General features: G+C 52.1%; 1 protein-coding gene across 1 annotated transcript; it reads right to left on the bottom strand.

The window, feature by feature from the left end:
- Window positions 1-990: 990 nt before the first annotated feature.
- On the bottom strand, window positions 991-4,108 carry ZBTB12 (zinc finger and BTB domain containing 12). The gene is made up of 2 exons (XM_057555250.1): window positions 3,782-4,108; window positions 991-3,271 (listed from the first exon to the last, which is right to left on the bottom strand). The coding sequence occupies exon 2, from the start codon at window positions 3,249-3,251 to the stop codon at window positions 1,872-1,874; it is 1,380 nt and encodes a 459-aa protein (XP_057411233.1). The 5' UTR covers window positions 3,252-3,271; window positions 3,782-4,108; the 3' UTR covers window positions 991-1,871.
- Window positions 4,109-11,776: the final 7,668 nt, after the last annotated feature.

Below are 11,776 nucleotides of genomic sequence, written 5' to 3'. Positions count from 1 at the left end.
TTGCTTTCTAGTTTCTGGGTCACTAGATAGAAGACTCGGCCTCAGTTTTGGCCTCGCTTCTCTAACGAGCAAGAAGGGGGCGATGGGGACGCGCGGAAGACACCTTTACTCTTGGCTGGTTCTAGCATGCAGTTTCAAGTGTCCCCTGGAGCAGCGACCCCTTTTGAAAACCTGGGGCTAAATGTCTCTTCCATTTATGCCAGACATTTCACGCCACCACATGCACTAGAGATCCAGGTACGCCCCCAGAGGCCCGAGTCATTACTGTCTGGTAACACTCTAATAAGTAAACTTTTTTTGCCAAACACTTCACAAGCATAGCAGGCACTCTGTTGGTCACAGCCCAGCCGACAGTGGAAGTATGAGTGATATGACACCAGGACACACAACTTTGAGAGCAGTATTTAGAGTACCGTCTCTTTAGGTATTACATCTGGTCAAAGTTTGGAAAATATCTGTATTTCACATGCGATATTTGACACAGGCAAGTGGAGAGGGTATAGGGCACCTGAGGCCAATTCAAGGTCTTCTGGGAACTGTAGTTCTCTTCGGTTAAGAACTATTCCAGAGCTTTCTGGGAATTGTAGTCTTCTCCACATCCTAACCCAAACAGTGGTTTTTATCTTTCTTCAGGACAGGAACCCATTCCCCAGACCAAAAACGCCCAAACACCGGCTCCAGCTTACAATTTTGGTGGGCACAACGATCACACCTACACCCCATCCCTAGCCCTGATACCAAACTAAACTAGAGTAGGTCATTTGTTAACACCTCCGCCAATCACGGAACACTTGTGCTGTGAGGTATCTGACAGGAGTTGAGGATGCAGAACTGGGAGGGTCTCTGGCCAGAGGAGCCCACTTGTCACACTCCCCTTCCCCTCTCAAGGCTCCTTCAGGCATAAGACCTGCATGAATTGTGTCCTCTGGGTACTTAGAAAATGGCATCAGAGGGTGAGGTGGTCTAGGTTGGGATAGTCATTTACATGCAGTTGCCAGAAAGAGTATAAAGAAAAAAAAGTTTTTTTATTTTATTTTTTTTATTTTGTGGAAAAACAAAAGCAGAAAAACTAAAACCCCAAACTCCAGAAAAAATCCTAAAAAATACGTTTTGTTTTCTTAAAAAATACTGTATAAGTCTCTACTCCTCTCCCTCCCCCACCGCAACAGCCCTCCTTGCCGCCTCTCATCTCAGTGCCCTACCCCCCACCCCCACCACTATTCGTAGTTCCTGCTATTGTACCCCCCTTCCCAGTATCTACCCAGGATGCTCACCCCCATATTCTCTTACCTGCCATCTTCCTTTGTTCTCCCTAGAATTTTGGTGAGCCTTGTACCCATCCCATTTCCCCAGCATGCAAGAACTGTCTCCCCCTTCCTTTTCCGGAATTCAATAATCCTTTCCCCCTACCACTCCCTCTCCCAAGGATCTAGTCCAAGCAGGAGCAGGTAAGCTGCCTCCTGCCAAATTCCCTCCCAATTCCCACCCACCCACCCCCTACCTCAAGAAATGCCAGAACCTCTTCCTGGGCAGCCGTAGCCAGGAATAAAATATTTTCCAGTCTTTTCCCCTCCTCATCCTATAGGACATTTCCCCTCCCTCCACATATCCATGCACCTCCAAGAGAAGAAAATCTTTCTCTGGGACCCCCTATTCCCTTGGCCTTCTCAAAGAACTCTCTCCCTGTCCATCCTTTTCTTCTGAAGAGGCAGGGTCTTCTAAGGAATCTTCGGCCCCTCCCTCAGGATGTGTGTGTCTGCTCAGACTCCCCACCGCACCTGCCTGCCCCTGCCCCCCACACCCCCCTATTCTCCTGGACCAAGGAGCCCCCTTCCCCCCAGCCCAGGGACCCAGCGCCTGTCACGCTAGCGCTAGCGGATGAGGACGTTGATCTCAGCCACGCTGGCCTCCAGCACGTTCTCGGCCGTGGTCTTTCCGTGCTGCTCCTTGAGGTGCCGCCTAATAGCAGGCTTGTGAGCGAAGCGCACATCGCAGTAGGAACAGCGATAAGGCCTCGCTCCCGAGTGGAGGTTGAGGTGGTCGTGCAGCGTAGACTTCTGCGTGAAGCACTTGCCGCAGATGCCACACGAGTGCGACTTGACGCCGCGGTGCACGTTCATGTGGCGGTTGAGGTTGCTGCTGTGGTTGAACTGCTTGCCGCAGCGCGGGCACATGAAGATGAAGTGCTGCGCCCGCATGTGGAAGACCAGCTTCTCCACGCCCTGGAACACTTCCGGGCACTTGGTGCACTTGATGTTCTTTAGGGGATTGCCACTGGAAAAGCCTCCGGGCAGGGGTCCCCGACTGCCCCCCGCCCCCAGGCTGCCCCCCGCCCCCCGGGCAGCCATGGCCACCGCTGCTGCCTCCACCAGGCCTGAGGTGGCCCCCACGCTGGCCCGGCCTCCTGGGATCAACAGCAGGCCCTCCCCTTCCGCGTCCTCGGACAGGCTGTAGCAGGCTTTCACCACGCCCTGTGGTGGAGCCACAGTGCTGGGGGGCACGCTGCTCTGGGCCAGCTCCCCAAGGTGGCTGCCTACAGAGCCTCCGATGCCCAGACCTCCTCCCAGGCCTCCGGGAGGTTTGAGCCGGTGTGCCACCTCCAAGGCCGATTCCACCTTGACGATGCAGATGTCAGACACGTCCTCGTCCTCATCCTCATCCTCTTCCTCGGCCTTCAGCTCTAGGTCCTCATCCAGCGGGAACTCCAGCTTCACAGGCCGCAGGAGTGGAGGGGGGAGAGGGGGTGGGGGTGGGGGTTTGGGGGCTGGCTTCGGGGTCCTGGCGGGAGGGAGGAGGGATTTGGTGGCACTGACACTGCTCACAAGGCTGGCATCGCTGACCCCATCCTCTTTGAGGCCTATTTTGGGCTCGATGAACTGGCTGAGGGCATTCCGGCATTTCTCCACCACGTGCTCCATCTGCAGGTAGGAGGCGGCCGTCAGGTAGTTAACAATGTCCCTGACGGCGAATTCCAGGGCGCCCGTATAGCAAGAGAGGAGCAGGTCAGCCACTATGCGTGCACTGTGCATCAGGGAGACCTGCAACTCAGAGCTGGGATTCAGCAGGAACTGGTCCCGCAGGAACGGCGAGCAGGCGGCCAAGATGACCTTGTGGCCGCGGAACTTGAGGCTGTCGGCCACAATGGTCACGTCGCAGAACCGCTCCTCTGCGCGGAGCTGGTTCATGTTCCGCAGCGTAGCGGCCTCGTGGCCGGGCAGCTGGAAGCGCAGGACTTCCACCCCAGAGGCCATTGTGGCGGGGGTGGGCCACCCTGGTTGGGAAGGAAACCGGTCAGAGACAAAGGTCTCCAGCTTTCCTAGGCCAAAGCTCCAGGCCTCGCACCCCCATTCTTGCCTGGCCCTCCCAGCATCAGATCATCCAGTTTTCAAGCCTCTTCCTCAGTTTCCCCAGCCCCCGGGGAGGCGCTGTCCCTCCGAAAGGAGGGAGGCGTGGTTCCCGGGGGCGGGGCAGCGGCGTCCACACCCCCCAGCCCAACAGCCCGCGAAGATGGGGCGAGCCCGCGCGCCCACGGGGGAAGGCCGGCGGAAGGGGGAGCAGAGGCCTGGGTTCTAAGGTGGCCCCGGTTGCAGCCTCTTCTCACCCCGCCCCTTTACCCGCTGCCTCATTCCTCCACCCCCCCCTTGCACGTTTGCACGCGCCTTTCACGTCTTCCCCTCTTGCCTGCACGCATCGTGCACGGCCCCCCCCCCACGTTCAGAACTCCGTGGCACGCCGCCCCCCCCCAACCAGCCCCACGACCCTGAGTGCACGCTCCTCTCACCTGGCCGGGTTCCGCGCGCTGTTTTTTTCCCCCCCTATTTCCCCCACCCCCCCCCGGGGCCGACTGCGCCCCCACACACGGGCAGGGCCTGGGCAGCGCGCAGGCGCGTGGGTGCACGGGGCGCGCGCGCGCGGGGCTGGCTCCGCGTGGGCGTAAGGGGGGAGGGGCGGGGGCGGCTCGTGGCGTGTGTTCCAGGCCCCGCGCGCGGCGGCGTCGGCGAGAACTCGGGGAGGAGGAAGAGGGGAGGGAATTAAAGGAGCAGGATTCCCCCTTTCCCGACCCCCCTTTCTTCACCAGCAACCCCCCACACGGTTAAAGGGCCGGACGGCCTGGCCTCTCCTTTGGCCGGTATTATTTGTCCGCCAGAGCGGAAATACGTTCAGCAACCCCCTCTTTCTGGCTCCCCCTCCTCTGTGCCTCCAGGCCCCGCGGCCCGTCTGCGCGTGCGTGCCAAATACCGCGCGGAGGCCCGCTCATTCGGGCCCGCCTCCCGCTGCCGGCGGCCCGCGGCGCAGCCTGCTTCTCGGCCCCCAGTGCGCGCCGCCGACCCCGGCGCTCCCCGCCTGCTTGGCTCCCCGCGGGCGGCGCTGCCACCTGCTCGCGGGGGTGGTGCTGCTCTGGCCCAGCTGTGCGGAGCGGGGCCGGAGTTGCAGCCACCGCCCCTCCCGGGGTCCCAGACCGCCCCGTGGCTATCGAGATATTGGTTGCTGTTGCCCACGCCTGCATCCCTTGTTGATTATGTTCACAGTTCCTCCAGCCACACTTCCAGATTTTTCCAACTCTTCTGAAGCTAGTAACCACCTCAGCACTCCCGGCCTAAAAGATATTTTAACTTTCTGCAAGGCCCAACAATCCAGTGTCCTCAACTTCCTCTCCTCTGTCTCAAAATTTTATGAAATCACACCTATCCTCCCCTTCCCCCCATTCTCAGAATTGATCCCAATTTCTTGCCAAGGCAAACGCCCTCGTAAGGTCGATGACCTTGACTATTTCACCCCTACTATATAAATACACCTAGTACTAATTCTTCTAATTATGTGAATATTTATATTAGTATGATATTTATATTAGCATCCTTCCCATCCCTGCCCCCTCCACCAGACTGACAAGGTCAGAGCTCCACTGCCCTAAACAAAACTTTCCCTCAACTCTGCACCTTTGCCTTCTCTTTCTCTGTCACTCCCAAACTGAGGTGCAGTCTCCACGGCTTCATCACCAGCCTTGAAGACTGGCTCCCTTCCCTCCCTCTTCCTTGCACCTCTCATACCTACCCTCACTTCCCCACCCAACCAAGTCCCGGTGAAGAAGCCCCTGTTTCCTGCCAACTGGATTTGTTTGTTACGTTCTCCAGGAGACTAGAGCATTTTCCTTACACATCAACTTTGGTGGAATGTGTTCAATATCTGGTTTCCCCATTGGATTGTAAACTTCTTGATTGCATGAATTATGTCCTGGGTTATGTTTTGCAAATAAAAGTCATACAGTAAAAGACCCTTGAAGTCATTCCTCTTCAGTTCAGCCAGCATCCACCCATAAAAAGTTTGTTCCTGACTTAAACTGAATCCTGAATTCAGGGGATGCCCTTTGGTAGGGGAGTGGGGGCAGTGTTTAGATGGTGCCTCTACTCTTTGCCTTTCCCTTTTAAATTCTCTGACTTTTTTTGCCTTCACCCCGTTCTCTCTATTCTAAAATGCCCTCTTTGTAGAAATATCTTTGTTGTCAGGCGTCTGTGTTGGACACACCTAGGCTCAAAGCCATATTCCACTACTTATGAAAAGAGGGCCCTTGGGCAAGTTACTTAATTCTCTGAATCACAGAGTCTTTATCTTTGAATTGGAGGGGCCCTGATTCCTCACAGGGCTAATGTGAAGTTTAAGTGAGCCTGGCATATAGTAGGTGTTGAATCAATGAGAGCTCCCTTCTCCTTTGCCTAATTGGGGGACAGACTGAAATTTCAAAAGAACTTTAACTAAAAATCTGCTCCCCTATCTTATCTCTTCTTTCCCTCATTGCCAAACTTGTCAGAAGAATTGTTCGCACTCCAGTGAGAGCAGAAATTTAAAAAGATGTCAAGGTAAGAATTTAAGTTTGTAAAGTTTTGTATCCTGTCCCCTTCTTGCTACTTTTCCTTTCTGGGAGTATGAATGGGACAAGGGTCCTTATCTCAGTTTAGAGTTTAAGACAGGTGGTCCTAGGTGGCAGGTAGAGTTGACAGCTGGTGAATCCTTCAAATACCCAGCCCACCCAGTTGCAGTTTTATATGGAAACAAGCTGTAGTGCACAAGTCTGTCTTTTCCTGTACAGTCTGGTGGGGAGATGTTGTAGGGCTGTTTTCCCACATACCCCATGCAGGGATGTCTAGATCCTTGGCCTTTGGCCCCCAACTTCTGCCAATGTAAAAGGAGAGGCCCTCCCGTCCTTGGGTGGCAATACCAAACGCCTTGGCATAGTGTCAAGAACAGATACATTCAGGATTCTTAGTGGGATTGAGAAATAAAATCTGACTAAGGATTCAAGAAAAAACTAGGGGACTTTCCTGGTGGCGCAGTGGTTAAGAATCCGCCTGCCAATGCAGGGGACACAGGTTCAAGCCCTGGTCCGGGAAGATCCCACATGCCATGGAGCAACTAAGCCCGTGCGCCACAACTACTGAGACTGCGCTCCACAACTACTGAAGCCCACACGCTCTAGGGCCTGCGTGCTGCAACTACTGAGCCCATGCGCCTAGAGCCCATGCTCTGCAACAAGAAAGCCACCGCAATGAGAAGCCCGCACGCTGCAATGAAGAGTAGCCCCTGCTCACCACAAGTAGAGAAAGCCCGCATGCAGCAGCGAAGACCCAATGCAGCCAAAAAAAAAAAAAAAAAAAAGCTAGGAAACAGAAGATCTAGGTTCTAGTCCAGGTTTGAAGTCCTCGAGGCCCCAGAGGTTTCAGTATTCTCTTCAATGAAATGGAGGGTTTATCCTCTGAAGTCTCTTCCAGCCCTGTCAGTCCAGAAAATTTCAATCTGAAAAGAGGTGTATGTGTTTTTGTGTGTATGTTTGGGAGAAGAGGTCAAGGACTAGCGAACTCAGGGCTTAGAGCACCACTCTTGGTCACTGATGGAGGTGAGCCGTGGCCTAGTAGGAAATGTCTAAGCAGTAGGAAAGCTTAGACATTTCCCTGTGGCATTCAAAGTATTTTTGGCAGTGGGTTTACTTTTTTTTTTTTTTAAGGGAATTTCTAATTAGTTTTTTTTTTTTAAGATGGGATTTTATTTATTTATATTTATTTATTTATTTATTTATTTATTTATGGCTGTGTTGGATCTTCGTTTCTGTGCAAGGGCTTTCTCCAGTTGCGGCAAGTCGGGGCCACTCTTCATCGCGGCGCGTGGGCCTCTCACTACGCGGCCTCTCCTGCTGCGGAGCACAGGCTCCAGACGCGCAGGCTCAGCAACTGTGGCTCACGGGCCCACTTGCTCCACGGCATGTGGGATCCTCCCAGACCAGGGCTCGAACCCGTGTCCCCCGCATTGGCAGGCAGATTCTCAACCACTGCGCCACCAGGGAAGCCCAGTGGGTTTACTTTTACAATTGTACTTTGCCCAGACTGAAATAACCATATTCCTTGAGCAACCAAGAGAAAGGAGGAGGGAAGTCAGCCTGGGTTTTTTAATCCATAGGCCGATAAGACTTTCCTGTGTTACAACAAAAGCTCCAACTTTTCCCCCTTTCTCCTTTGCCCCACACTCAGCTCTGCCCTCACTGTAGGAATCCTGGTGAAAATGGCAGCCTGTTCAGGCAATGGTGACAGGGGCTCACCGCTTGAGAAAAGAAACCCTATAAAAACAAAAGGCCCACACCAGTCCCCTCTATTTGTAAAATCACCTTTCCTAAACTCCCATCCATCTCCTGCAGCGTACTCCATTCCTCGACCTTTCCTCAGTGCTGGCACCTTCTCCAATAACCTGTTCCCTCCGCTCTTTGGAACCCTCTCACAGCCTCAGCCTCCTGATATACTCTTCCCTCCCCCTCCTGCTTTAGAGGGAATTTAGTTCTCCCTGCAGCCCATGATCTTCCCCCTCCTCCGAGTCACACTCCCACCTCCCCTCCTCCCTCTCCCCCCACCCCCTTTGCTCAGAACTAGGTCTGGGGAAACGATGGCCATGGCGGATTCTCCTAGCTCCTTGTCAACCCCAGGAACAGGACTCTTCCACTTCATGCCAAACACCCTTTCCTTCCAGCCTCAAGAGTCCTCCTCTGCTACTCCCTGCCTCTGCTTGTTGCCATGAGCAACTGGCTTCCAGGCCTGCCAGTGTCCATGCAAATGACCTAATCCACACCCCAATTAAAATTTCTTTTTGTTTATGTTTTCATAGAATCATTTGTATGGTTCAAAATTCAAAAAGTATAAAAGGGTACATTGTCAAAGGCCTCCCTCCCACCCCCACCCAGACCCCTTCCCTATACTACTGGTTTCTTCAAAGCTTCTTGACTTCCTTCCAACAACTTTTTTTTTTTTTTTTTTTTTTAAAGTACTTCCAACAACTTTTATCTTAACTCCATCTCATCCACTTTCTTCCCAGAATCATACTCTGGCGAATATCAGCACCTGGAACTACATCCTCTCTGAAATTTAAAATGCCAGCATACCATTCTCTGAGTAGCCCTCAGATTGCTCCCTCCTAGAGGGCAGCGAGTTAACCTGCTTCGCTTCCCCAGGGGAACCTCCAGTCACCAGGTCTTTCCTTTTCTTTCAGGCCCTCCTCCCTCTCTCCCTCCCTCCCTTTCTTCCCTATCCAGTCAAGGTACCACTCACAGTGCATCGCTTCAGCTGGGCTCTGGGTGCCACTTTGTGCACCTGGAAGAGCCCCTCCCCCTACCACAGCTCCCTTCCAACCCTGTCCTCTCTCCTGAGTCCCCCACCCCACTCCGGATCCCCTTCTCTGTAGGCATCCGCTCAGCAAGCGGCGCTGTCTCTTAACTGAGGCTCTTGCTTCTTCATCCTGGACCCTCTCCAGCTTCCTCCCCTCTTCCCAGCACAGCCAGCGTTCTGAGTTCCTCACTCAGCCTCTTCGCTCTCTCTTCACACTCATCCTGTCTCCTAAAAATATTTATTGTGAACATATTATACACATAGAAGCATGTATAGAATGAACATGTATAGTTAAGGATGAATGTAACAGAACCCCTGGGTACCTGATCGCAGCTTAAGAAATAAATTCCCTTAGAGCTGAATCACTGTGCTGTACACCTGAAACCAACACTACATTGTAATTCAACTATACTCCAATATAAAATTTTAAAAATATCATAATTCACATACACACACACAAAATGAAATAAATTCCCAGGACCTCAGATGTCCCATGTGCTCCACATTGACTGCATCCCTCTCCCTCCTGGAAGAGTGAACTCCACTCTGAATTCCTTAGGTTCACTTCCTTTGTTTATCTTCGTAGTTCCACTATCTATGCATGTTGTAAGTATTCCTAAACAGTATACTGTTCAGTTTTGCCTTTTTGATCTTCACAGGGATAGAATCATAGGAATCATACTCCATGTGTTTTTCTGGGGCTGGCTTTTTTACTCAACATTATGATTTCGTTGACTGTGTAGCTGTAATTCATTCACTTTCTTTCTGTTGCATGCTTACACTGCAATTTATAAATCCCTTGTCCTGTCAATGGACATTCTTTTTGTTTAAACTGGTGGTTATCACCACAGTGCTGCTGTGAGCCCTCTTTTACTCTTCTCTGGGTAACTTCCTCCAGGGCTACAGCCTTCAAACTAGGCATGTGTATCTCTGATGTGAGAGGACTGTCCAAGGGTCAGGTGGACCTGATATAAGGGAACCGTTCTCAGATCTGACACTCCCATATGAGTTGGGACGCTGGTGGGCCTGAGAGGGCCCCTGAGAAGGAGTAGGTATCCCTTTCCCCTCCCCTTGCCCAACCCTTCCTTACCACAGAAAGAAGACCCAAGGGGGAATCCAGGAGGATAAAAGTGCCAGGCACCAAAGGGACAGTTTCAAAATCTCACTGAGAAAGTGAGTGACCTAGTGACATCATTTTGCCAGTCAGATACTTTTTCTTAACTTTCAACAAAATTGAAGGAAGCCTCACTGATTGTCAGCCGATTGGTTATTTTTTCTACTCTTTATATTATTGAGGTGAAATTCACACAACCTAATTTTTTTTGTTTTGTTTTTTGGCTGCATTGGGTCTTCATTGCTGCGTGAGGGCTTTCTCTAGTTGTAGCGAGTGGAGCTATTCTTCGTTGTGGTTCATGGGCTTCTTATTGTGGTGGCCTCTCCTGTTGAGGAGCACGGGCTCCAGGGCTCTAGGTGCGCAGGCTTCAGTAGTTGTGGCTCACGGGCTCCAGAACGCAGGCTCAGCAGCTGTGGCGCAGGGGCTTAGTTGCTCCGTGGCATGTGGGATCTTCCTGGACCAGGGCTCGAACCCATATCCTCTGCATTGGCAGGCGGATTCTCAACAACTGCGCCACCAGGGAGGTCCCTAAATTTTTTTTAAAAAATTAATTAATTAATTAATTAATTTATGGCTGTGTTGGGTCTTCGTTTCTGTGCAAGGGCTTTCTCTAGTTGTGGCAAGCGGGGGCCACTCTTCATCGCGGTGCACGGGCCTCTCACTATCGCGGCCTCTCTTGTTGTGGAGCACAGGCTCCAGATGCGCAGGCTCAGTAATTGTGGCTCACGGGCCCAGCTGTTCCGCGGCATGTGGGATCTTCCCAGACCAGGGCTCGAACCCGTGTCCCCTGCATTGGCAGGCAGATTCTCAACCACTGCGCCACCAGGGAAGCCCCCTAAATTTTTTAAAAATTAATTAATTAATTAATTTTTACAGTAGGTCCTTTTTGGTTATCTATTTGATAACACTATGTTTTTTAAAAAATTATTAATTTATTTATTTTTGGCTGCGTTGTGTCTTCGTTGCTGTGCGCGGGTTTTCTCTAGTTGCGGTGAGTGGGGGCTACTCTTCATTGCGGTGCGCAGGCTTCTCATTGCGGTGGCTTCTCTTGTCGTGGAGCACGGGCTCTAGGTGCACGGGCTTCAGTAGTTGTGGCGTACCGGCTTAGTTGCTCTGTGGCATGTGGGATCTTCCCGGAACACGGATGGAACCCGTGTCTCCTGCATTGGCAGGCGGATTCTTACCAACTGCACCACCAGGGAAGTCCTTATTTCTCACTAATGCTACCTATTGGGTCAGTGGAGTGGTGCTGGGGGGCTCTGATGGTCATAGTTGTTTGGAGTCCAGATTAAAGGAGGCTCTGTCAGAAGAGGGCGCTGCAGTGTGTCACACTGCATTGGCAATGACCGCTTCTGCCAGTAGAAAACAACACATTCGGCTTGTGTTCACGCCTTGTTGGTGAAAGCAAGCTCTGTGGTTATGCCTAACTTCAAGAGCGCTGAGAAATTCATCTACTGTGTGCCTGGAAGGCAGAAAATGGCAAGACTGGTGAACAGCTTCAATGACTACCATGGCCGAGTGCAGTGCTGACTAGCTTACATGTCTCTCTCCTTGGGGACACAGAGGGATCCCAAGCATGTCCCAGGGTCCCTGCCCTTGAGCAGTTTGTGCTGCAGCAATGTGGAGAGACCAGTAAATCGATAGGTCCTAATTCTCTGTGTTAATGTTACAGTCCGGGGGTGACTGGGGTGTTGGTGGGGGAGCCCATGAAGGAAGAGCAATGGGATATGGGAGAGGAGGATCGGAAAGGGACTGTCTTAGTTTGAGTTCCCTGAAAGCAGAGCCTGAGATAGAGGTGTAGGCAGTCAATTTAGATGATTCCCGAAAGCAGAAGTGAGGGAGTGTGAGATCGTGAAGGGGGAAAAGCCAGCTTAGGACCGTGACAGCGATTTGGTTCCACTGGAACTTTCTGAGGAGAGAAACAGAATGTCTCCAGAAATTGTCCACCTGAAGGATAAGGAAGCAGGAGCATCTATCCCCCCATTTCCATCCTTCGACTGATTGCAAGTTGACTCTGGGGCTT

Source organism: Balaenoptera acutorostrata, chromosome 10 (assembly GCF_949987535.1).
Source record: "Balaenoptera acutorostrata chromosome 10, mBalAcu1.1, whole genome shotgun sequence".
Taxonomy (NCBI): domain Eukaryota; kingdom Metazoa; phylum Chordata; class Mammalia; order Artiodactyla; family Balaenopteridae; genus Balaenoptera; species Balaenoptera acutorostrata.
This window is presented reverse-complemented; position numbering and strand designations above follow the sequence as displayed.